The sequence below is a fragment of the Chenopodium quinoa genome, unplaced genomic scaffold, assembly GCF_001683475.1.
Source record: "Chenopodium quinoa cultivar QQ74 unplaced genomic scaffold, ASM168347v1, whole genome shotgun sequence".
Lineage (NCBI taxonomy): Eukaryota > Viridiplantae > Streptophyta > Magnoliopsida > Caryophyllales > Amaranthaceae > Chenopodium > Chenopodium quinoa.
The window spans coordinates 2,991,145-3,016,877 of NW_018742798.1; the positions used below are offsets into that span (position 1 = coordinate 2,991,145).

A 25,733-nucleotide genomic window follows, 5' to 3' on the forward strand; every position below is an offset into this window, starting at 1 on the left:
TGTTCTTTTTACCTTAGGCATATGTTCAGTACATTTTAATATTATGTTCATTTCAATATAACTATATGTTCTCTACATTTATATAATATGTTCTTTCCTTGAAACGTCTGTACCATGCAAGGTACCCACGCCTGTAGGAACCACACACTATTAACATATTATAAAAGGTGCATATGCACATGAAAAGTGAAGGATAATTGAGTATTTAATTTGTAAAGCAAGGGTAATTTTGTCTAAAATCAATGACTTAAAAAGGAAATATCGTAAATGTAAAGAATAAAAAGGAACATCTTAAATGGAAAAGTAAAAAACAAATGAGAACGGAGGGAGTAAAAGAAAAGGCAAGCTAAACTGAAAAAGGCTCAGTGGCGATGGCAAGGAGAAGGACGTCGATCGCCGGCAAGCAGGAGAAAAGGGGGAAGCGGTGGAAGGCAGTGGAGGGATACGAATGGGTTTTAGAGAGAGAAAGAGTCTAACTTGTTACTACTATGTACTTTAGGTTCCTCTTTTCAGTCATTCAATTTTTGTCAAAAGAACAAGTACAGGATTGTCTCAGTTACATCAAGATCTTTAATCAACTAGAGTAAAGTGATATATTTACTTCAAAGTGTCGATAACTTGATATGTTTACCCCATTGCATAATGAAACTAAACTACTTAACTAAACAGGCTATTAACAGATAAAACAGGGTCTGAGAGATTCTTTTACAAAATTAAACGTTACCTGAAAATTAACCCTTGTCGCAAATCAGCATTCCTTCAGCCTCACCCTGAAGCAATCAAAAATTGATTCATTCCAAAGAGATTACCTGAACTGATCCTAGATTGTTATTAAAATCCCGATTTAAATCTTAGAATCTTACGATTTTATGATTCATGTATATCATACGATTCGATTTACGATTCTACCCGATTTTACATATTTTTTTGAACTAGCGAAATCCTTACAAGTAAAAATCATGTTTATGTAGGTTTTTATATATAAATATTGTCAAGTATTGATTGGTTAATGGTTAAATAACTATTATCTATCAATAATTAAGTTTCAAACTCATAATTTCAATATATTTAATTAAATTTATATATGACTTCTTGATTATGCATGTTGGTACGATTCTACGATTCGATTCTGATATCCCCTTCCGATTCAAAATAGAATCCCGATTTTAATAACTTTGTTCTAGACAACGAGCAAACTCGTTGAGTTAATATAACTATAAATCACGACAATACAACACCACCAACCAATTTGACAGCTCTACCTCATCCACCCTCTATATAACTGTAATTACGTAAATCTATGTTAGAGTTGAATAGGACTGAGACGTAGATGAATTGGTAAAAGAAAGGGAAGATGGGAACTAAGTGTAAACTAGGAGAAGCTGGGGAGTATAATAGCCCCAAGATGATTAAATACAATATGATTAAACTGTTATCAATGTACACCTTCAGTCACACAAAAGAATGCTTTACAATTGACACCCTAAGATCTTAGTATGAAATTAGACATTGTTCAATTGGACGTATACAATACTTCCATTTGGTACAAACATTTCCGGTACAATTTCTTACAATATGTGAATCTTTAACAAGAGGATCTTAAAAACCAAGCAATGAACATTCTTTATACATTTGAGCTACCTACGAGCCAATTCTGTCAGTAGCTCAATATGAATATAGTTTGGCTTAACTAGGCAGCTTGACGAACGAAGGTGTCTTCCCAGCAAGAAGTAGCAGCAATGCAAAATATGGGAATGTTGTTGATGCCTTGGTCATACAAGAGCTAAACAAAAGTGTCGGCCCAACACACGCAGCATGTGTTAATACAGAAGAATATCTTCAGATGACAATCACAGTAAACTACAAAGTACACCTTATATCATTTTATTAAGGAAAATTTGTAAATTGCAGTCATTTAAAGTTAGTATTTTACAAATTATAGTTTAAAAAAAATTGCAAATTGCAGCCTAAAAGTTCTTATAAATTGTAAATTGCAACCTGATTCAACTTTTTCATCGGTTAACATGTCAAAAAATATTTAGCTAAGGTTTAAGGGGCCATTTAAGTACTTAAGGGACCGAATTAAGGACGGAATTAGTTAAAAAAAATAATGTAAGTGCCTCATTTTTACAGTGAAAAAATAGTTGCCCACAAATTAATACATTATTGTTACGCAAAACGAGACACTTACGTTATTTTTTTGCTAATTTTGATCTTAATTCGGTCCTTAAGCATTAAATTGACCCCTTAAACCTTAACCGAATATTTTTCGACACGTAAACCGATGAAAAAGTTGAATCAGCTGCAATTTACAATTTATAAGAACTTTTGAGCTGCAATTTGCTATTTTTTTTTTAAAAAAAAAAGAAAAAATTTGCAGTAATTTGCAAAATACAAACTTTAAAAGGCTGCAATTGGCAAATTTTTCTTTTACTAACAACCAAAAAATTGTGATGTATCAGTATAATAATCGATTTCAGGAAAGAGCAATCATCAAGAGCTTGATTCTTTACAATGCTTTTTGTTTTTCCTTGATTGGCTAGAGAGATGCGAATACAACACAAATGAGTTGAAAAACATAAACCAAGTTCATGCTGGAATAGGACTTCTACACCTAGACACCCGAATTAGATCGGCATTATAAAATGTCTTTATAAGGGAAATTGGGGGTTAGGGGAGAAAGGGTGGGGGGTTTACAAAATGTCCCCATAATTCCATGAAGTGATCCTCTCAGTTTTTATCAAGTTGGTTTCACTTCCTTCAAAACGAATTAAATACCCGAAATACTGACTTGTCTGTTTTTAATGTGGTATCCAGTGCCATAGAATCCAAAATTAGAGATTTTCATTAATCATCTTAATAAACAATGAAATTTGTTCACCCATTGGGAGAAGCTTTCTATGGCAAGAGTCTCAGCGATCACCACTGAGCCTGCAAAGTAACTTCTCCACCAACTGACCAGACTGATCACTAACCTCACCTGTGATACTGTCGATAACTGCTTAATAAGAGACATTTGACCAAAAAGCATGAACGCTGCTGTCAAAAGATTACAACAGGGAAGGAAATTAATCGGAAGGTCTAAAGGGTTTGGGATGGAAATGATAGGGGAAATGGGTAGAAGCAGATAAGGGGAGGTTTTTGTGAGTGATTATTCCAAAGAAGAAAAAATTGCCGGATTAATATAGTGAGCAATGACATTGAAAACCAACCCAGAGCTTGATAAATGAAATATGAGCTGAAATTTAAAGTCTAAAAATATACGAGGTATTATAGAGAGGGATGAAATTCCACAGTTCCCTTGTCGATAAATATAAATGAAATATGAGCTGAAATTTTAAGTCAAAAAATATACGAGGTATTAGAGAGGGGGATGAAATTCCACAGTTCCCTAGTCCAGAAATATGATCTATGTTAGCTTATACCTCTTGGAGCCCCCCCAAAAAAAAAAAAAAGAAAAAAAAACACACACACACACACACTTTTGTTCAATAGAACTCCAGGTAGCCAAGGCAGTGAAGGCACTACAAGACTTAAATTAGGGAGAATTTTTTAATACGAATTACAGAATTATTTTGCTTTTCCAACTTCCCAGGATTATACAATTGTACATCCTCATATATAACCAAAGTCTCCTACATTCAGCACTAAAGGCTTTTTCACTGCTGATATTATTTCTACTCAAAGATTGATGTGCATGAAGCATTGAACAAAGCATGACTTATAATCAATTACTTCAGAATTTATGCATGTAATAGAGAAAATTTTATCTCTTATTCATAAACTACCTTGTACTATTCCTAAAAAAACATAATATTACATGAAAATTCAGCAACCTTACCCTTTCCTTTTCAACCTTGTTTGAGAGTAGCAAGAGCTTTTCCCTGATCAACAAGGGAAAATAACGATCACCGCTATTCATCTCAAAAGTAGCCACTTGATTGTCCAAACGCGTCGAGTGCCCAATTGAATAATTAGAGTACCTAAAACGCAAACAAATAGTAGTTAGCCATTTGTAGCTGATGCTTCAGACTATATAGGTTAGCACCAAGTAAAAAGCTCTTACCTAAGTACTAATAAATTGGCAACTTAAATCAAAATTTTGTCTTGATAAATTTCCAAAGCATCAATGACCTTCTCTAAAAACAATTTTCGATGCAATCGGTACCTACAATGAACAAGATTAGGACAGTTGGATTTACACAAGATATTGTCACGAATAATACAAGATGTGCTCAACGGATGTCAAATAACTTGCAATGCATCCCAGTCCACCACCCGTGACCTTGGTTTACAGCAGGAGACAAAGGCAAGGACAGCAAATTACCACGGCTTAGCCAAAGAAAGGGGAGCAGAGAACAGAGAGCCGTTGAAGCAGCAGGGGACAGGAAGCAGTAGCCTTTTGTTAGCTTTTGTTTTGTAATGAACTAAAGTAGTTAAATGCCAATAGTACTAAGTCGTAGTAATTAAGGCTTGTTGCCATTTTTATGCTTGTATTGGTAGTATAAGTAGAAGTGGTCTAGCATGAAGGAGGGTATCCAGAAAATTGAGTGTGAACTTGGAGAGTAATGGCCTCAAGCCATTGACGTTATTTTGCAAGCCTTGAGCTCTCATCCATTAATTAATACTACTACAACCATTCGACCTCTAATCTTGTGTGTGAGTGACGCTATCCGTTGCAAGTGGTATCAGAGCAGACATGCCGCCAACACCGCTGACCGTGACGCCGGAGAGGGTGGCGGTGCTCGAAGAAAGGGTGGAGGAAATTTTCGAGAAGTTGGGAGATGGAGAAAATTCTCTTCAGAGGACGTTGCTGAAGCAACGCGAAGAGGCCATGGACAAGATGAGGCAAACGAACGGCGGCAAGATGGACAGGTTCCGGCAGGATATAACCCAGCAAATTAACATGACCGCGAGCAGGCAAGACAAGGTCTTGGATGAGATTTGAAACTCCCTCAAGACCCTAAATACACCACCAACTCCACAACATATTCCGGTGAATGAGGCGGTGGAGCAACCTCGGGGTTCAACGGCCTAAGGTTCGAAAATTGGGAACCAGGAGGTGGGGGCGATTACCGCAACCACGGCGACAACCGTCGAGGAACGTGGAGATATCAAAAGCTCGATTTACCGACGTTTGATGGATCTGTTTTACAAGCTGACGGAAGTCGAGAGGATTCAGGCGGCAGTGGTGGCTATTGAGGGTGATGCTCTACGGTGGTATCAATGGGAGAATCGCCGCCGCCCCGTCATTAGTTGGGAGGACATGAAACAGAGTCCTCACGCAATTTCGACCGGTCAATGCCGGAACACTACACGAGCAGTGGCTTGCTGTTGAGCAAACCGCGACGGTGACGGAATACCGCCGCGTCTTCATTGAGAAGGCGTCGCCACTGACGGACATACCGGAGAGCCTCCTCAAGGGGCAATTCATCGACGGACTTAAGGAAGACATAAGGGTGGAGATCCGAATGTTAAACCCGCATACCCTTGAAGACGCGATGGATCTGGCCATTCGGGTCGAAGAAAGGAACCGTGTCAACGGGTCAAAAAGGTTGGGTGGAGCCTTTGCCAAGCCAGGGCCCTACTCATATTTTAACAAGAGTCCAGCTACAACTCTGTTTAGAGGTGGGCCGGCCCACACTTCCCACACTAGCAGCCCACTTAACACCCAGCCTAATCCAACCCACCATATAATCCACCCAAAGCAAATTTCCAACCCAGTCAATCCAGCCAAGGATCCGTAGCCTCGACCCCCCAACACAACATTTATCAGAACAGAGCACCTTCAAACACCTCGCGTTTCAACGGTGAGGTCCGGCGACTCACTGACCGGGAAATACAGGACAAGAGGGCGCGAGGGTTATGTTTCAAGTGTGACGGGCGATGGACTGGGCCTACACATGTCTGAGTGTATTGTTGGTGGAGGAAGGAGACGAGGCAGAGCAAGGAGAGTTTGCAGCCATAGAAGAGCCCGGGGACTACGAAGAGGAGATTCCGGCCTCGGTTTCGATGAACTCCATTGTGGGGCTGACGAACCCTAAGACGATGAAATTACGGGGTTACATCAAAGGGCAGTCAGTGGTGATTATGATCGGCCCGGGGGCGACACATAACTTTATTTCATTGCAAGTCATCGAGAAATTGGGGCTGCCGGTAGTAGGTAAGAGTGCTTTTGGTGTTTCGCTCGGTAATGGGGAAACTATCAGAGGGGGTAGGGACAGTGTAAGGGCGTGCAATTGAAACTCGGAGAAGCAATTGAGATCGAAGAGGATTTTTTGCCTCTTCAATTGGGGAACTCGGATGTTATCTTAGGAGTAGAGTGGCTCGAAAAATTGGGGATGGTGATGACGAATTGGAAGCTCCAAGAGATGACTTTCACGTGGGAGGGGCAGTCCGTCACAATTAAGGGTGAGCCGAGCTTATCAAAAACCGGTATCACCCTCAAAGCGATGATCCGAACCTTGAGAAAAGAGAGTGGGGGATGCTTGTGGAATTGAATCGGATGGAAGAGGAGACAAAGGAGCAGGAAGTCAGTGGGTTACCCACTTACTTAGAAGGAGTGTTATCCGAATTTGAGGAGGTATTTGCCGAGCCCAATGGGCTTCCTCCTACTAGGGGACATGAACATGCTATCGTCCTTAAGGATGGGAGTAATCCGGTTAGTGTGCGCCCATATTGATACCCCCAATTTCAAAAGGATGAAATTGAGAAGCACATCCGAGAGATGTTGCAAGCCAGAATCATTAGGCCCTCCACGAGCCCTTTCTCTAGCCCGGTGCTACTAGTGAAGAAAAAGGACGGGTCATGGCGTTTTTGTGTCGATTACCGGGCCCTCAACAACGATAAATACCCGATTCCGGTGATCGATGAGCTACTAGATGAACTTCATGGGGCACAAGTCTTCTCCAAACTCGATCTAAAGGCCGAGTCAAATACTTGTGAGGCCGGAAGACACTCATAAGACGGCGTTCCGAACTCATGAGGGGCACTACGAGTTCCTTGTGATGCCATTCGGTTTGACTAACGCTCCGGCCACTTTCCAATCGCTCATGAATGAGGTATTTCGCCCTTATTTACGCAAATTTGTCCTTGTATTTTTTGATGATATACTTATTTATAGTGTGAACCGTGAAGAGCATGCTAAACACTTAACTCTTGTATTAGCTACTTTGAAAGAACATACATTATTTGCTAGCAAAAAGAAGTGTGAGTTTGGTAAAGAAATTGTGGCCTACTTAGGCCATGTAATCTCAAGAGATGGAGTGGCGGTGGATCAAGACAAAGTCAAAGCCATGTTAACTTGGCCCACTCCGAAAACATTAAAGGAGTTAAGGGGCTTTCTGGGTTTGACCGGGTACTACAGAAAGTTCATAAGGCAGTATGCTCAGATCGCCCACCCCCTAACTGACCAACTGAAGAAAGATAATTTCGGGTGGTCTGAAGCGGCAGACGCGGCGTTCCGGAGGTTGAAGGAAGCGATGAGCACTGCACCAGTGTTAATTACGCCTGATTTCTCGAAAACCTTCATTGTTGAATCGGATGCTTCCGGTTTTGGTCTAGGGGTCGTACTAATGCAGGAGGGGAAACCGGTTGCATTCTACAGTAAGGTTCTAGGACCAGGCTGCAAATCGGTCTACGAGAAGGAGCTTATGGCCGTTTTCTTAGCGGTGCAAAAATGGAAACACTATTTGTTAAGCTGGCGGTTCATCGTGAGAAGCGATCAACAAAGTCTTAAATATATCACGCAACAAAGAGAAATTGGGGCCGAATATCAGAAATGGGTGAGGAAATTGATTGGTTTTGATTTTGAATTACAATATAAGCCGGGAATCTCGGACAAGGTGGCGGACGCCCTGTCGCGGCGGGGGGAAGGTGAGAAGACAGCAAAATTTGGGGCATTGTATGTCAATCAGGGAATTAATTGGGGTAATCTCAGTCGTGAGATTGCGGAGGACGCGGAGATTCAGAAAATAACGGCGGAAGTAGAGAAGGGAGAAGGGCCTCAAGGGTATTCAATTGACAACTTGCACTTGGTGTATAAGGGGAGGTTGGTAATTTCCCGGAAATCCAAATTCAAGCTCGCGCTGCTGAAGCTATACCACAATACTCCGGAGGGCGGACATACGGGTGACACAAAAACATATTTGAGATTAGGGAGTGAGTGGTTTTGGGGAGGAATGCGAAAAGATGTGGCAGAATATGTTCGAAATTGTGCCGTTTGCTAGAGGAACAAACACTCTCAGCAATCCCCGGCGGGTTTGATGCAATCTTTGCCGATTCCGGAGCAAGTTTGGGAGGATATAAGTATGGATTTCATCGAGGAGTTGCCGCGGTCGAAAGGGGTTGACACCATTTTGGTAGTGGTCGACCGCTTAACCAAATACGCGCATTTCATCGGCCTTAAACACCCGTTCACCGCTTACTCGGTGGCTGAAATTTTCATAAAGGAGATCGTGAGGTTACACGGTGTGCCGGGCAGCATTGTGTCAGATCGAGACCGTGTCTTTGTTAGTACATTTTGGAAGGAGCTTTTTCGAATGTAAGGGACCGAATTGAAGAAGAGCACTTCGTATCACCCCCAAACCGATGGACAATCGGAGGTGGTGAATAAGAGATTGGAGACCTACCTATGTTTTGCCGGGGAACAACCCAAGGTGTGGGCACAATGGTTGCCATGGGCCGAGTTCTCGTACAATACTACTTCACACTCGTCCACATTGCTGACTCCCTTCAAGGCTTTATACGGCAGGGACCCTCCTAAGTTGGTGAGGATAGGAGGGGGTCAAACTACGGTAGACACCGTGGAGGAAATGTTGAAGGCACGGGATTTGATGCTCAATGAGCTGAAATTTAACCTGGCTCGAGCCCAACACATCATGAAGCAACACGCTGATGGAAAACGCAGGGAGGTAGAGTTCCAGGTTGGGGATTTTGTCTTTCTAAAGCTTCAACCGTATCGACAGAAATCGCTTGCGAAGAGGCCTTTCGAGAAATTGGCTGCGAGATTTTATGGGCCCTTCGAAGTGCTGCAGCGAATTGGCAAAGTGGCCTATGAGTTATCCTTACCCGATCATTGTCGTATCCATCCAGTCTTTCACGTGTCACAGCTCAAGAAGGCTCTTAGGGAATTACCGAGCTCTCCAACCATTCCTGCCCAGATTACTCCGGAGTTGGAGCTCGTGGTGGTGCCGGAGAGTGTAATCGAGGTAAGGTCAAGGGCGGGTCGCAAGAAAGGGTCTGAGGTCTTAATTAAATGGCAGGGCCTTCCGGACTTTGAGGCCACATGGGAGGATGCCGAAACGCTCAAGGAGTTTCACCTTGAGGACAAGGTGGCTCTTTTGGGGGGGAGTATTGCAATGCATCCCAGTCCACCACCCGTGACCTTGGTTTACAGCAGGAGACAAAGGCAAGGACAACAAATTACCACGACTTAGCCAAAGAAAGGGGAGCAGAGAACAGAGAGCCGTTGAAGCAGGGGACAGGAAGCAGTAGCCTTTTGTTAGCTTTTGTTTTGTAATGAACTAAAGTAGTTAAATGCCAATAGTAGTAAGTTGTAGTAATTAAGGCTTGTTGCCATTTTTATGCTTGTATTGGTAGTATAAGTAGAAGTGGTCTAGCATGTAGGAGGGTATCCAGAAAATTGAGTGTGAACTTGGAGAGTAATGGCCTCAAGCCATTGACGTTATTTTGCAAGCCTTGAGCTTTCATCCATTAATTAATACTACTACAACCATTCGACCTCTAATCTTGTGTGTGAGTGACGTTGTCCGTTGCATAACTTAGTTGTTTAAAGTCTTCGCAATTGGAACCTAACATCTCAAATCAAATCTTGTGAACAACATTGCCCTTTCTTGTAGCACTTAAAAATAACATTGTAAGATGAATTCCTAATTACTACAAACCACAAGGCTAAGATGTATATTAAGATGATGTCATGTGTAATGTGAGAAAAGTCAGTGGCCATGGTTATACTTCGCCATCTCTGAGTATGTTAATAGAACACAGTTATTACTCCTACGAGTAGGAGTGTGAAAAAATAGACTTCGACCAAACACTGGACCTAAACCAAAAAATTTTAATATTGTGGAATAGAATAGATTGGATTGGCACGAAGAAATCTGGTCCCGAAAGGTGAGATTCCAAGTTCAATAAAAATTTTCCAGTCCATAAGAGAAACTCGTTTCTTATATTTGTTTTTAGAAGTCAAATGGCAGGTCAAACATATTGGGACTTGTGACCCATTTGCCAATTATCTTAATTTTCTCACTTCTTCCGCAAGAGCATCTATAATGGCTAGCAAATTCTCCTTGTAGCTTCAGGTTGCCACGTCATTATTCTCAAACTTCATCATTTAAGCTAAAATATCCATAATGGCACGCTACAACCTTTATTCAAAAAAAATAAAATAATAATAATAATAATAATAATAATAATAATAATAATAATAATAATAAAGACAATAAAAAAAAGGAAAAAATAAATGCATAAAATAAAATAAAAATAAAAATAAAAAACAAATCTATTAATCAATCAAAGTGACTTTGGGTGTAGTGAAACTACATAGCTTTAACAATTTACTGAATCGAAGTGGCTTTGGCTGTAGTGAAATACATAGCTTTGTAGAGCTATCTTATTTCATCAAAATTACACCCCTTGTAGCTCCACACTAGCTAGCTACTAGTTCTAACAATTAGAAATTGCAAGCAAGGACCTCTTGTCGTGGATGCTATTGACTGAACCACCCTCAATTTTACCCATTACCTCTCTCTTTCTTCCAAAAGTTAGAATGCCATCAAATTAATCTATTTTCTCTCCTAAAAAAACCACACATGATGAATGAATTTCTTCCTCAATTTCATCATAAAATTCTAGAAATCGATTACTACAAAGTACAAACCCTATTTCTAACGATTGAAATTTTAAGGCTTTTATTTTTTCCAATGGGTTTTCCGGTGAAATACATGATTCAAATGCCATAGGTTATACTTGTGCAGCCTCCTCCCCATTTTACCTACTTCCTCCTTCATACTTTATACTTATATCTACCAATTTTCTGAAAACTGAAGAGCTTTAGGGAAATTTGGAACATTTTATTTTTATTTCCTACGTTGATAGCTTCTCTAAACAACAAAGAAAATGGAAGGAAGGATGAAGGCTACAACAGCATTGGAACATGCCAGTATTAATCTTTAATTTTCTATTCATATGTGTGAATACATAAGTCACCCTCTTTGAATTATTAAGCGATTATTTTGAATCATTTATTTTACAGTGCGTTTTCTGTGTACAAAACGGGTAACCCTGATTGATTGAGTAACCCATGACCGAGTAACCCCTAACCAACCGAAAAAACCTCCGAGTAAGTAACCACTGACCAAGTAACCCGTGACCGATCAAGTAACCCCTAACTTTGTGACTAACCGATTAACCCCAGAATAAGTAACACCAGGCACACAGCACATATGAAACTTGGTATTTATGTTATATGATGTTTGATCTACATGTAAAATCACAAGTACTTGTAAAGTTGTAATTTTTTTCAAAAATTCCAAGTCACTCTCTTTTTTCTAAAACCCTAGCCTCCATTTTTAAATTTAGGAGGGGCAAAACTGCTGAAAAGCCCCAATCTTTGTTTAATTTAGGTTTATAATAACTCTTCCTCTTCTAAGGGGAAACATTTCTCTTTTAAAAGAGAGGATTTTTCTACTTCTTTAGGAGGATTTTGCTCCTTCGAAATTGAGTTTTTCTTCTCTCTATTAAGGGAGAATTTGCTTTTATGTTTTATTGATTGCTATAAAGTTGTGTCGTGGATAAAGATCAGTGCAGGATCGAAAAAAAGGTTAATCTTTCAATTACAATCTAATGAGTTTGACGAAAAAAAATTCACAACAACTGATCGATAGACGATGTGCAATAACGGTCGTAGCTATGCTGTAGGATGTTTTTATTAAATTCAATTATCACGTATTTGACATAAATAAATCACTTTGTGGATGTTGTACTCCCTCCGTTTTTAAATACTTGCTCCATTTCTCCACGAGCGGAAATTTTAGGAGAAATTGAAGAAAGTAATAAAATATGGAGGTAGTGGGGTAGTTGAGAAAATAAAAAATTGTAAAAAACAAAAGTAGTGAAAGAATAGGAGGAGAAAGAGTATTATGTTGGGTCCACTAAGTGTGAGAAATGAATTAAATATTGTAAAAGATTTCCAAAAAAGGAAATGGAGCAAGTATTTAAAAACGGCCGGAAAAGGAAAGTGGAGCAAGTATTTAAAAACGGAGGGAGTATAACTTTTATTTATGAATCAATTTTATTTCAAAAAAATAAATTAATAAAAAAATAAAAATAAAACTCTAGATCTTCGGGTAATTGTTTTAAAAATAGACCGAAGCGGAAAGGCATTACGGAGCAAATAATTTTATAACCCAATCTAAGATATTTGGGGATTCCGACTTCAATCCATTCAAGATTTACTACAATTCTAGACTAGTGCACATTTCCTAGGTATGAGTAGGGATTTGAGTGTCAGGTAGTTTAAGATATTTGGGTCTCGATGAGAACTCCAACTACGAGTCTTAAAGGCAATTTGAAGTTCAGCACATGAAAGAAGCTCATTAAAATAATTATGTGATAGCTTCCCCAAGCTACGAGAAATCTTAAAGCTTTTAAGAACATCTTAAAAATAAAACATACTTGATTGCAGCTTCCAGTGTTCTTCGCGCATCCGATGTAGTATCTGTTGTTTGTAAATAAAAAAGTTAGAGCTAAACCCAAAGAATTAAAAATACATCAGTAGTACAGTCCAAGATATAATCCAAATTATAAAATGAACAACCTTGCGTCAATAAAGCATTAATATAGCACTGCCGTCTTACCCCCTTTTTATGTAATTTCTTGTCTAGGAGGATAAGTATTGTGAATAAGAACATTATAGGAAGGAAAACTTATAAATGAAGGCATATGTAAGATTTTGCATATAATCTAATGCCTAACCACAGAAAACAACACAAAATGTTTATTATTATTTAAAATAAGCAATTAACAGGTATCCTATTGTTTTGGCAAAATGATTTACTACAATTTAGTTAGGGTAGATATCTATTTATAACCCTGAAAAAAATAATAAAAATAAGAGAATAAAAAAAATAGATGTTGGTCACTGTGAACATAAAAAATGGGGAACCAGGGTAAAATAGAAGAGGTTTAAATTATGTTATCAATAACTATATACTAAAAGACACACCAGCAATGACACGTGTCATCTCCTAGTGTGTCCTAATTTTTTTATTTCAAAAAATCTATTTAAGAAACAAATCTCTTATTTATATAAAGTAATAATTATGTATATTAAAAAGATTTGATGTATCTTGTAAAAAAATCTTATTAACAATTATAAACTTACACAGAAAATAAAAAAAATAATATTCTAAACATAATTTGTGACATGAACTATTTTTTTTAATAGAAAATACATACTTTATTATGTATTATGTATTACAACAAGATTATATATTTTTTTTTATTGTGTAATAGAAGTTCCATGCTTAAACAATGAAATGCAAATATCAAATCAAATATGATAATTTTGTTATTTCTTTGAATAATTTATGATTAGAATTATTGAAAATTACCGTGCGTGGCACGGGACCTAACCTAGTTTGATTAATTTGCAAGTGTCCTGATCGATTATTATGACTAAAGTTGTTTACACATCATACTTGAGAATTTAGAGTCTAAATGCATGCTTAGTGAGTAGCATAAGTACAGCAGAATGAGGAAGTGCATACTGAGCTTATTAGTTAGTTAGGCTTACTCCCTCTTTTTGATAATGGAAGACACTCAGATATGTTTGACCATAACCGATGCATAATCTTCAACAACCGGTCACTTTACAGAAATTGCTCACTTTCCAATATCCTTGGGGGGGGGGGGGTTATATATATTTATAAATATGCTCACAAACATGAAATAGGATAAAGAAAATATCATGATTAATTAATAAATGCAAAAGTTTTTTAAATGACTTTATCATGTTTATAAAATGGCTACTTCGAACATCGGCCCTTAGATTACAAATGAATGGTTCAAAATCATTTCAACAAATAGAAACAAAGAAACATGTAATTTAAGCTTTTGGACATTTGCAAGATGTTACACCTCCACAACCATGTGCAGTTTTAGCAGCAGCACAACTTCAAACAAAATACTCATATATTGCTCATTTAAATTTATAGTTTAGTTTATGACCTATAGATGGAAATCTTTTGAATCCAACTATCATCTCCAAATAAAATCAGCTTATATGATTTGTGACAAAGAAGATATTGATGTCCGTAGGTGACCCTCCCAACAATTATCGACAATTTGTACATTTTTCCACCCTTGCTTTTATTTTTACATGATTATGACACAAAGGTCTCCCAAATAATAAAGTAGGATAATATAAATAATAAGACCTACCACTTGGTATCAGAGGGAAAGATTCAACAGAATCATACATCTACACCTATTCTAAACAACATATAGAACATAAACAATATAACATATAGAACATAAAGATGAAACGAAGCAGGATGCACGCCGATATTTAAATAATTAAACATCATATAGAGAATTCACTCACATATATTTTATAAGTGTGAAACCTGTTTCATACTGTGTTTTAAATAAATAAAAAAATAACTAAAAAATAAATTTTAAAAAAATAAAAAAAAATAAATAAAAATAAAAAACACCCAACACCACTTTAAGGGGCAAGATACATCACAGGGAATCCATTATTTCAATCATCACAGTAGTGAAGACCATTGCTCCATTTACCTAATCTCCTTCGCTGCTTTGTTTTTTTCCATAATCAGGAAGTAATATACAACATATATGCAGAACTTAAGAGATAACGGCTCTAAAAATTACCTAAAATTTTTTGATCTTGCTTAGCTGTTGTAGGATACTTGGCAAGGAAATTTTGGCATTGTTCCTGTAATTCCTTTGCTGCCTTTCTTTCTGTGCTAGGAATCATAGGCACATCACCATCAGACCAAGTGGGCAACGTTCTTGCTGCAGCTATGACTGCTCCATCAACAAAACTATCTCCTTCTTTTGATAACTGACCTAAATGTAATAGAAAGGACAGTACTCACATCACAAATGTGGTGAAGTATGCAAAGTAAAATCTCCCATTACGAAAATCCCCAGAACTTACTATTAAAATAATATTCTTCTGGAAGTCCAGTAATGTTGAAGACAGACAAGAATGTATCCAAATGTATACGGGAATCACCAGAGAAACATATGGCATCCCAAGGATTCTGGAAAGGATAAAACAGAATTAAGGCCACATTAAGATGTAACATGTGGTCAGAAAAAACTTTTCAACAATAAATGCAAGCAGAAATCATTTTTCTTTTCCAAAGCCAAATACAGGCCCTGCATGTTACAAGCATGATCTGAAGATACGGTTGCACCGCTCTTGTGGTCATGATATTGAGAATACGGTTGTCGCAGCCAGATTGTGATTGTCAGATTGTGAAAATGGATTTATATTAAAAAAACACGTACACCACAAAAAAAAAAAAAAAAAAAAAAAAAAAAAAAAAAAAAAAACCCAAATTATACCATCTCTCAATTCCCAATACTTTCAAGGCAATAACTTAGTATATTTAGTCTCACAAAAATTCTGAGTATTGGCAGTGATATGTAACGAACGCCACAGGCAAGCAGAAGGGTGAGATTGGATTACATACACAAGAAGTGGCAAGAGAGGACAGGGAGAGCCGTCAAGGGTAGAAGTGGAGCAGCAACATGAAAATCAGTGAGCACCCAAGGCAGAGCTCTTCTCGTATCACATGATGACAGCTGCACACCTTTTGTCTTTTGTCAATACTTTATTTTGGCTATTTGTGTAGATATAAGAAAGGGGAGGGAAAAATGTGCTAGGTAGCTAGAGAATTGTAGTCATTAATTAAAGGAGTGGTGACCTTAAGTCACTGAGTGAGAGTGGTGGCCTCAAGCCTCTTTGTAAGAAAGCTTGAACCTTTATTTATGAAATAGCTTCCTTCTTCTCTAAATTAATTTCTAGTATTGTTTGTGTGTTGATTGCTTAGTGTACTAGTTTGTTACATGATACTGATAAATAATATAAAATTAATGATCAATTTATTTACAGCACTCATTATTTGAATGTTATTGTGCAATGCCTACTGCATAAAAAAATTTAAAAGAATAAGAGAAAGGTCCAGCCACAATTAATCGTAATAAATAAGGAATAGCACAGGTTGGGGGAAAAAATTGTCCAGCCACAATTAATCAATAAATAAGGAATAGCACAGGTGGGGGAATAAAAAAAATTGCCCAGCCACAATTAATCAATAAACAAGAAATAGCACGAGGGGGGGGGATTAAAAACTATCCAGCCACAATTAATCGCAATAAAGAAGTAGCACAGGTGGGGGAACAAAAAAATGTCCAGCCACAATTAATCGCATTAAAAAAGAAATATCACAGGTGGGGGAAGTCAACAACAGCAAAAATAACAATCAATCCATCCAATTGAAAAGTACAGATTCCAGAAATTACCACAGCTGAGGAGAATCCGAATCTTTGCATATACATATGGTTCTGCTGTCCACTCATGTAGTTCAAAGTCATCTATAGCAATCAGCAAAGCAAAAAATTATAAATTGTTTTTTAAAAATATTATTTACAAACACAAAATATAATTAGAGGTTTCTTGGCAGATAAGAGTAGACAAAAGAAAGATTAGGATTGGTTAGTTCAGATCTGTGAGCATTACAGTTGCAATCATCAAATACTGACAGATAAAGCTTAAATAATTATTTCCAAAGCAAAAAATTAAGTCATTTTGCTACTCCAAAATCTGGTTCAAGCCTATAACTTTATTGGATATTATAGAAGAAAAAAATATATAAAAAAAAAAAAAAATTGAGTGATAGCAAGACTCGTAATTCACACACACACACACAGACACAATATATCACAAGTTTGAAACAACTTTTTTTTTTTTGACCCAAATGAATACAAAGCCAATTATATTATAAATCTAGTTTAAATTTTTAAGCTAGTCAATCAACTTTTCATAAGTACAATTGTACATGATTAAATAAAATGAAAGATCAAGCACCCTATGCAGAAACAAAGAATTCGAGGACTTCAGCAATGTCAAGCCTTCAGGTAGTTCGTCGTTTGGTGAGTCAAAAGTATAGCTTGTGGGAGATGTGTCTTCTGTGACACGAGTGATTAGCAAATGTGTTCAAGATTTTTCTCCGGGGTGGTTGATATATGATGATTGCACCCTATCTAAATCTTCTGACGTCTTTTTAAATTCTTATGTTCATCGGGTAGGCAACACGGTACCTCATTGTTGTCGAGGCAAAGAATCCAGTGTCGGCTATAATCCACCCTGAGGAAGAGGTGGAACTTTGGGCGGCTGGTAATGTAATGAACCAACCAAAGGAGTGATGTGAGAAGCAAAAGGGTGCAAAGCACTAGGATTCCCAAACTTGATGCAAGCACAGCCACCTTTAACATTAATACTTGGACGAATATTCATAATGCACAGAAAAATAAGATTCCACTATTCACTCACCAAAAAAAAAAATCACCATCACCATTACCTGTTAATCTAGCTGATGTAGGATTCTAGGTCCATGGAAATCTTGAGACATACGGTCACATTTCTATTAGTCAAAAAACAATTAAAGGATTGCTTCAACTAATGGAGATAAATTCAATATTGTTCAATTCAAACAGACATTAAAAATAAAAACATGAAATGGGAACCTTTTATTATCTAATGCTCTTGAACAAGCCTTACACTATTTGCTGCTGCATATTTTCTAAAATATAAAAGCTCCACTTAAATATTTTGCAACCAAGTTCAAAACCTGTTGGCACAGTAAAAAAATATATACTTGCTTGCACTCTACATGCATCATAGCAATAACAAACTCAGTGAGAGCAATTTTGAAACTGCATCAAGGGAATTCCATTAAAAAAAAATAAATAAAAATATAAAAATGACTTACCTCCTCCCCTTTCGTTATTTTTCTTCCAGGATTTATCATAACCTCGAGCATTCGGTCTTTAAAACGCCAATGGAAAAAACAATTAGGCTGAAATGAGTGGTTCAACATATCTGCAATAAATAAGCACACTCTCCCAATTTTATAATACAAATTAGGGCAAGCATAAACCAAAGTAAATTAAGAATAAAGAAAAAAACTCAATCCATCCACAAAATAACAGTCGTACAAACTAATTTTGTATTTCCACGAATAGAAGCCTTGATTCTTTTAAAGCAAACTGACTTCAATTCTAACATGTGATTTGGGTCACATAAAACAGCCTAATGTTTCTTACATTGTTTCTCAACATAATATCTTATTGCATTATTAACAATATGTACCATAAAGCCTACCTCTACCCTTACGTCTTCAAAAACTTTATTAGTGTGCCAAACCTACAAGGACTTTTCAGGGACTATTTTTTTCCCATAGGAAAGCAACTATAGTGGCCTATTAATACCTACAGCAAGTAATTTGACCAATGAGGGGTAATGTAGGGAGAAGCAAGAGAAAAGATATGTTGACAACTAATATAGCTAGCCTTGGAATCATGAGAATCCTATCCTTTAGCCAACGCACAGTAATGGTGCTCAGCAATCCTCACAGACTGACGAGATATACTATGGTTTGCAGAAAAGATACTAACAGATAGAGTATAGATAAGGAGAGAGATGTTACTGCAAATGTTTTTGAAGCCCTGAGAAGCCTAAGTTTTGAAATTCCGTGAGAAAATTTGGCTATTTGGCTATTTGGCTATTTGGCTCGGAGGGTAAGCAGAAAAGATACTAAAGGAGCAGACAATAAACAAGGAGAAATATGTTGTTGCTGCAAACGTTAAGTTCTGAGGAGCCTGAGTTCGGAAAAAGATTCTGCAATTTTGGCTCATTGGCTCAAATTAAAGGAGAGCCTCTAACTCCCTTGGAGAGGGTATGGACTAAAAATAGCCAATAACCCGGGAAGCATATAAAAATAAGATTTTCTTGCATAAAATAAGCTAAGGATTATGAAGGATATTTGTAAATGCATAAGAGGACCAAGTAAAACGAGTGCCTGCCATCAATTATAATAGTCATGATACAGAAGATCAATTTATATAGAAAGAACAGGAGAGAACTATCCCCATACACAACATGATTGCCAGCTAGCTAATGCATGAACACCTATCCCCAAGAAAGTGAACAAAATGAATAAACATTCTCCCTGCTTCACTTTGTATAACAACAATATGAAATTGAGCATTATGGATTTTAAAGGAGGCCTTTCATTGGTGCACAAAGTTAAATTCCCCCATGCCTGTGCAATCTTGCGCGGCAGACAAAGTCTATTGAGTGTAAGCAAAGAGCCTGAAAATTATAAAGTTGTGCATGAGCAGCTCATTGCTTGCTTCCAACTCATTTCTCCGGTAAATTATCTAAGGCTTTCAAATATAAGAGTAATAGTTGCAATTAAGACTAGTTGAGTTTAAGTATGGTTTAAATAACACAGCAAAAACATACAGAAAATTTTCAAGGCCAACCTCACACAGGTATCAAAATGGATTTCTTCAGACTTTAAATATAATACTTTTTGTTGGTTACTGAGAAGAGGAAGGGGTATATTTTAAGGAGTTAAGATTGGAAGGTGTTGCTTCGGACAGAGTGGGCAGTTTTTATGATCTGTGGCTTACAAAAGTCATTATTTAATACACCTTCATGGCCAATCCCCATTCAGTTCAGTAGGCTGGACAGTTTAAGGTAAATTCAATCAACTTCTTACTTGATTGTGTGACAGTTGACAGTGAAGTGGATTTTATAATAGTTAGTGGAATGATTAAATTTTATTTTACTATAATTAGGTTATAGTGGGTATTTTTTTTTATTATATTTAATGGATAGTGAGTCCAAAGTGAGGTGAGAGAAATAATAAAGAGTGGGTCCATGTCATATATGGAAAGAGAGTGAAGTGTGTAACTATATAAGGACGACTTGACAAGGAAAGTGTGTCAATTACAAAGGATGGAGGGAGTAAGTCTTTTTTTAGGATGAAAGTGTGTCAAACTGTCAATTAAAGTGAGGTGAGAAAAATAATGAGTGGTTCATGTCATGTATAGAAAGAAAGAGAAGTGTGTCGGCTATATAGGGATGACTTAATACATAAAGTCTGTCAATTATATGAGAACGGAGGGAATGAATGACTTTATACAGAAAGTATATCAATTATACGGACCAGGCTGGTACTGGTCTATCACTACTCCTGTTCCTTCTTATTGCTTACACTTCGCTTATTTCCTATTCTGGCAAACTTCCTTTAACACATACTGACATACCGCACTTACATCAAAGAACAGAGATAGTATAATATAAGGACTTTAAATCACCAGTTTAAAGCACTGAATGGAGGACAACAGCAGTAACGTCTTTAACTTACCAGCATAAGGAATCAACATATTTGCATCCTGAATTAGGGCACCAATCCTTAACTGCAAGTTTATGCAACGTGTTTGAGCGATACCAACAGCCCACATGAATGTCTTAGGATCACGTGCCATACGTTTTATCTTGAGAGGTGCAGCAGAGTGCTGAGCAAAATGAAACAAAAGATGCATCCTGAATTAGGGCAACAATCATAAATGGCTACAACAACAGTAGATAAAATAAAAAAAAAGAAAGGGGAAAACAGAAGAATCTAAGTACCCAGTTCTTTTCCCAGAACTCTAGGCAACGATGTTGTTGGTCCCTCATTGTTAGCTCCAAACTTTGGTCCTGCAACTCCAAAAGATCCTCCTATGACAGGAAAAGGTAAATAAGTTGTGGTGATTCATCACAAAATCACAGCTATAATTTGATACCTATACAGGTTCAATAATTGGCAAATACATTTATCAAGTCAAGAGTCTGAAAAGGTTGAAATTTGCTTCTATAAAGCAGCAGTGTAAGGCTATGCAAGTGAAGTACTGAGCCTAATATAGGCCAGAACTCAAAATCAAACGACTTAGTCCAAGCTTACAATTGACAAGAGACTAAACTTTTGTGCAAAATTTGCTTGATGCCAAGGAAACTACTTCAATATCAAACACTAGCAAAGTAGAGAGAGTAGCAATTACTTTTTTTAAATAGTAGTAGTCATATAAAGGAAAATATTAAAATTGAGAAATGATCAGTAATGTAAATTAGGAAAGTCAGATACAGAAACGTTTAATAGACTGACAAAACGAAACTATAACTACTAAGATTAAAATTCTAACACTTAATTGTATGCAGAGATTAATACAAACTCAGAGCAACAATTCCAGTATCAAAATGATAAAAAGATCACCACTAGAGATGGTAATGGAGTTTAAATTTGAAACAAATCCAGATTAATCTCATTTGTCCCATAGGAATTGAATCAGAAACTTTGGACACAGAGATATGATCCATAAGAAGGCAGGTCACTTCATTTCAATCAATTTAGCCATAATGCTTCTTATCAACAAATATATATATGATGATTCACCGTATAATAACCAAAAGTAATAGAGCATGAAATTTTGAAAGACCTAAATTTAGTTTAAGAAGAGACCATAATCATATTGAAGTGAATAGAATGATAATATGCATCGGTGAGTGATTTATTGAGGAAAATGGACTTTGAATATTAATTCAAATTTAAAAGAATTAAGCCAAATGGCCATTAGAAACATTACTTTAACTCTTAAAGGAAAGTAGATTTGGAAAGGCACTAGTTTTAATTAATTATCATTCCAATGAAAATGATAAATATAGTTCAAATAAAATTTTTTGAACATCCCATTTGTGTCACCACAAATCTACCACTAATCCCTTGAAGGGTCACCAACAGACGTGAAATATAGTGGAAAGATCTTAGGGATGCTTTACATAAGGATTTGGCACCGCTTTTATCTCAACAGTAGAAGCTGTTTGTATTTCTATTAGATCAATGTAATGGACTAGGAAATTGAGCCAGCAAAGCCACCTAGCATCAAACAGTACCAGAGAAGGGGCAAAGCAGTCGAGCCAAGTAGCCAACCACCACCAATCACAGCAGCAGCAAGCTTAGGGAGTGAGGAGTTGGCACAAGCAGACAAAATAAATTAAGAGCTGAAGGGAGGAACAACATCGAGTAGTGGAACCTTAGCACAGCAGTGTTTGTGAATGATGACACATTAATTAAATGACAGCTAGTAAATTTTTGCAGTCCTTGTTTGTATACAAATTAAGGAATAGAGAGGGGGGGGGGGGGGGGGTGTAATGTTTTTGGCACGTGATTACACTTGTATTTGAGATTTGTATCCTCAAGATACTCCCTAGAGATTGGTAACTTCCAAGGTTTTACCTTACAATCAGTCAACTATCCACTACTAGCTGCTATATTTGCTCTGTTCTTGTGTGTGAGTGCGTGTGCGTGTTACTGTGTTATTGCAGTTAAGTGTGCATGAGGGTTGAGTCCCGCACAATCAAACACCAATATATAGACAGCGATAGTTAATAGCCTAATGCCTCAAAGTGTTGCATGATGAATTTTTTCTCCAAGCCTTTGCGTGCTTACGTCATATTGCTAGATTGTGACAATGAATCATCACATAAACTTGTAAATAAAAAAACCAACCAGCATAGTTAAACCCTTATTAGTATTTTGTCAACCCTCGAAAGAGATGGATTTGGCATTGATCATTCCATGAGATACTCACAAGCCAGATGAGCTTAAATTTTAATTCTCTACAGTCTACACTAAAGAGACAAGAATTTAATAATAAAGACACTGAAAAGAATGAGAAATCAGTCAAATTAACAGTTTTCATCTTCAGATCACAGTTATACCTCTGTTGCAAGAAGGAAGCTAGTGCAGTCGTCAGGGCTTGGCAAGAAGTCACCATACAACTGCCAGAAGTTATCATCTTGATCAAAAGAATGCAAAAGAAGGCAAGCCAACCTCAAGTCCCAGTCTGTCTGTCAGCACAATCCATCAGCACAAGTAATTAACATGTTCCAGGAAAAAAAGTCAGATAATAAATCTATGGTCACGTAATAACTGAAGGACAACTCAAAGTTTATATACTTGAGCTGTCCCAAAAGGGCCAATAAAAAATTAAATATGTCCCCTATTAGGGGGTCAACATGTTTGTAGCTTTAACACTTTTTCCTTTTTTTAATAAAACATAGAATAACATGTAGCTTCATGTAGTAAAAATACCTTCGGATCAGTTGAGTTGATAATATCAAATATGGGATGACCAACTGGCACAATATCTGGAAAGAACATCCATGGGAGCCTTTTGCTAATTGTTAACATCAGTTCCAGAGGAATCTCCATGATCATCTAGATTATCGTGTAGAATGACGTGTAAAATTATCGGCATCACATAAGTATATGTGCCAAAATTATAAGTAAGTTACTTTTTCAATTCAAAAATGCAAGATGAGAAAATAAATAGATTATTTGTCTAAATATGCATTAAGAGAGGAAAATATTAATTCAAAGCAGATACTTCCTCCGTTCTTTAATAATTTCACCATTTGGCCTTACACATAAATCACCCTTAAACATATTTATGATTTATACATAAGGCATAATATAATCATAAGGGATCTTGTTAAGATTCGACTCAATATATACTTCTAAAATATCAACTTATATACTCCGTCCAGAAAGTTTGCCTCACTTACTTCACAATACTTACACCTTTTGAGTTTCCACTCACTCTCTCATAAGTTATATACCTTTTTCTTACACCCACCCACCATTTTCATTCACCAACCCACCTTTTAGTAATATCTTACTAAGTCAAACTTTTCTCTTAACCAACTTATCTCTCCAAACTTTCCATACAATATCAAATCAAACTTTTGGGGGGGAAAGAGAAAGTAATGTTCACCAAAAAAAGTTAAGCGAAATTCTATATGGAGCCTTCAACTTTTTAATATTCTATATGGAGGCAAGGCAAAACTTTTCTTCTATAAAGTGACCCTCTACTTTGGATTGATTCACATAGTGACCTCATAGGATAATTTGTGGCCAATTATTCATTAAAACCTAATTCATAACTTACCCTTAGTTAAATTACTAACCCACCCCTTAATTAACATCAAACCACCACCAAGCCCCACCACTGCACCACCTAAGCCACCATAACATTGCCACCTTAGAAACCAACATCACCACCCCATAAACCTTCCACCCACCTCCCCAAAACCCCCCTAACCCACCTAAGCCACCATAACCTCCACTGCCTAAGGTCACTATGTGAATTAATCCAAACTTGTTAACAGCAACAACTTCCATGTTTAATAGAATAGCACAAATAGTCACAAACTAATCTGAAAAAATAGCTGCTTTCTAAAATGATATGACGTCCCACTTTCACAGAATACATTTCTAGACTTCATATGTACTACGAACATTCCCATATCAATGGTAACTCTGGTATTCAAGCCAATTCCTTAAATAGGACCCCTAATCCAACGTTGCTAATTGAAGTGGGCAGAGGGATTAGATTAAGATGATAATTCCTACAACAGACCACTCAAACTGAGTGACAGGGATCACACAAGTGTAGCACAAGATTCACAAATTTATTACACTAGTAAAATATTTCTAAAACTCATAATTATACTTTAGTACAAAGTGACCAATTTTCCAAGCAGGAGTACAAAGTTGCAGCAAAACACTGATTCTCCAACAAATAAAACACAAATGGCATCATGAACAGCTCAAATCAAGAGAGAAATACGAAGTTTCTCACCCGAGCACGACGAAGCGGCTCGATATCTTTAGAAGCAAAGACACCAAACCCATCAGGCCCTTCTCGAAATTCAACACCATAAGCTCTAAAACTTCTAACATATCCAATCTTATAGAAATCTGGGTCTGCTAAATTCATCTAAAACAGAACAAACAGAATTTCATTATTCAACAAGAAGAACTAGAGCAATTAGAAATTCAGATTAAACCGAAAAGTAGGAGAAATTACCTCAGAAGGAGTTTTATCAATTTGGGGTTCCTGAAACAGTGGAAATGAAGAAGTCTCAGCCAAAGCTTTGATGGGTCGATGTATGTTTTCTGGACTACTAAATACAGAATATGGTTTTCTTGCATGTGGGAAGCCATTGTTGAAACTGCAAAGCTGCATTCAATTTACCAAACTAAATTGTGTGAGATAAAAATCAAATAAACAATGGGCATCAATATCTTGGAAATGGGATGATTGAATGTCAATAAGAGAAGGATATTGACCTTAAAATGAGAGAGAAAGCAGTGAGGTGAGTAGTGAAGAAAAATGCCGGAAGCCATGGAAATGTAAAGTGATTTTTTTTGGGGATGCAGCAATAGGAGAGAACGTTATCCTTAGTTATCGGGACTCGGGAGTTACACTAAAGGCGCGCCCCACTTTCTCTAGTGGCAATATTTTTGGTAGGGCTCGCAAAAGCTGACCCAATCCGAACCCAACCCGAAATAAATGGGTTTTGAGAAGGATTTTCAACCCGTTTATGTAATTGGGTCAATCCAAATCTGACCTGAAGTTAAACGGTCGTGTTTAGGTTGAAAATCCCAACCCGAAACCAACCCGTCTAAACCCGTTTAAGTAATCGGGTTAGTTTTAAGTTGGGTCAACCCGAACCCAACCCGCCTAAACCTGTTATCAGCCATAAGTTTACACACCCTAATTTT

The 25,733-nt window shown here is 37.2% G+C and overlaps 1 protein-coding gene across 2 annotated transcripts; it reads right to left on the reverse strand.

Annotated features, from left to right (window-relative positions):
• Window positions 1–1,362: 1,362 nt before the first annotated feature.
• Window positions 1,363–25,444, reverse strand: LOC110724971 (protein PLASTID TRANSCRIPTIONALLY ACTIVE 14-like). Of its 2 annotated transcripts, none has more exons than XM_021904450.1 (14): window positions 25,299–25,444; window positions 25,036–25,188; window positions 24,808–24,945; window positions 23,259–23,384; window positions 22,886–23,014; window positions 20,759–20,848; window positions 20,493–20,643; window positions 18,048–18,157; window positions 16,579–16,650; window positions 15,206–15,311; window positions 14,917–15,114; window positions 12,697–12,739; window positions 3,842–3,983; window positions 1,363–1,783 (listed from the first exon to the last, which is right to left on the reverse strand). In XM_021904450.1, the coding sequence occupies exons 1-14, from the start codon at window positions 25,353–25,355 to the stop codon at window positions 1,691–1,693; spliced, it is 1,608 nt and encodes a 535-aa protein (XP_021760142.1). In that variant the 5' UTR covers window positions 25,356–25,444; the 3' UTR covers window positions 1,363–1,690. The 2 variants fall into 2 exon arrangements, with proteins under 2 accessions (XP_021760142.1, XP_021760143.1); XM_021904451.1 differs by lacking the exon at window positions 1,363–1,783 and adding an exon at window positions 4,067–4,168 and having other exon boundaries at window positions 3,846–3,983.
• Window positions 25,445–25,733: the final 289 nt, after the last annotated feature.

Coding starts and splice junctions, on each gene's coding strand:
- LOC110724971 (XM_021904450.1), bottom strand. CDS start 25,355: ATGGCTTCCGGCATTTTTCTTCACTACTCACCTCACTGCTTTCTCTCT. Junction 16,651..18,047: donor AAATAACGAAAGGGGAGGAG/GTAAGTCATTTT, acceptor TGATTGCTATAG/ATGACTTTGAACTACATGAG. Junction 1,784..3,841: donor ACAAGGTTGAAAAGGAAAGG/GTAAGGTTGCTG, acceptor ACTTTTGTTTAG/CTCTTGTATGACCAAGGCAT.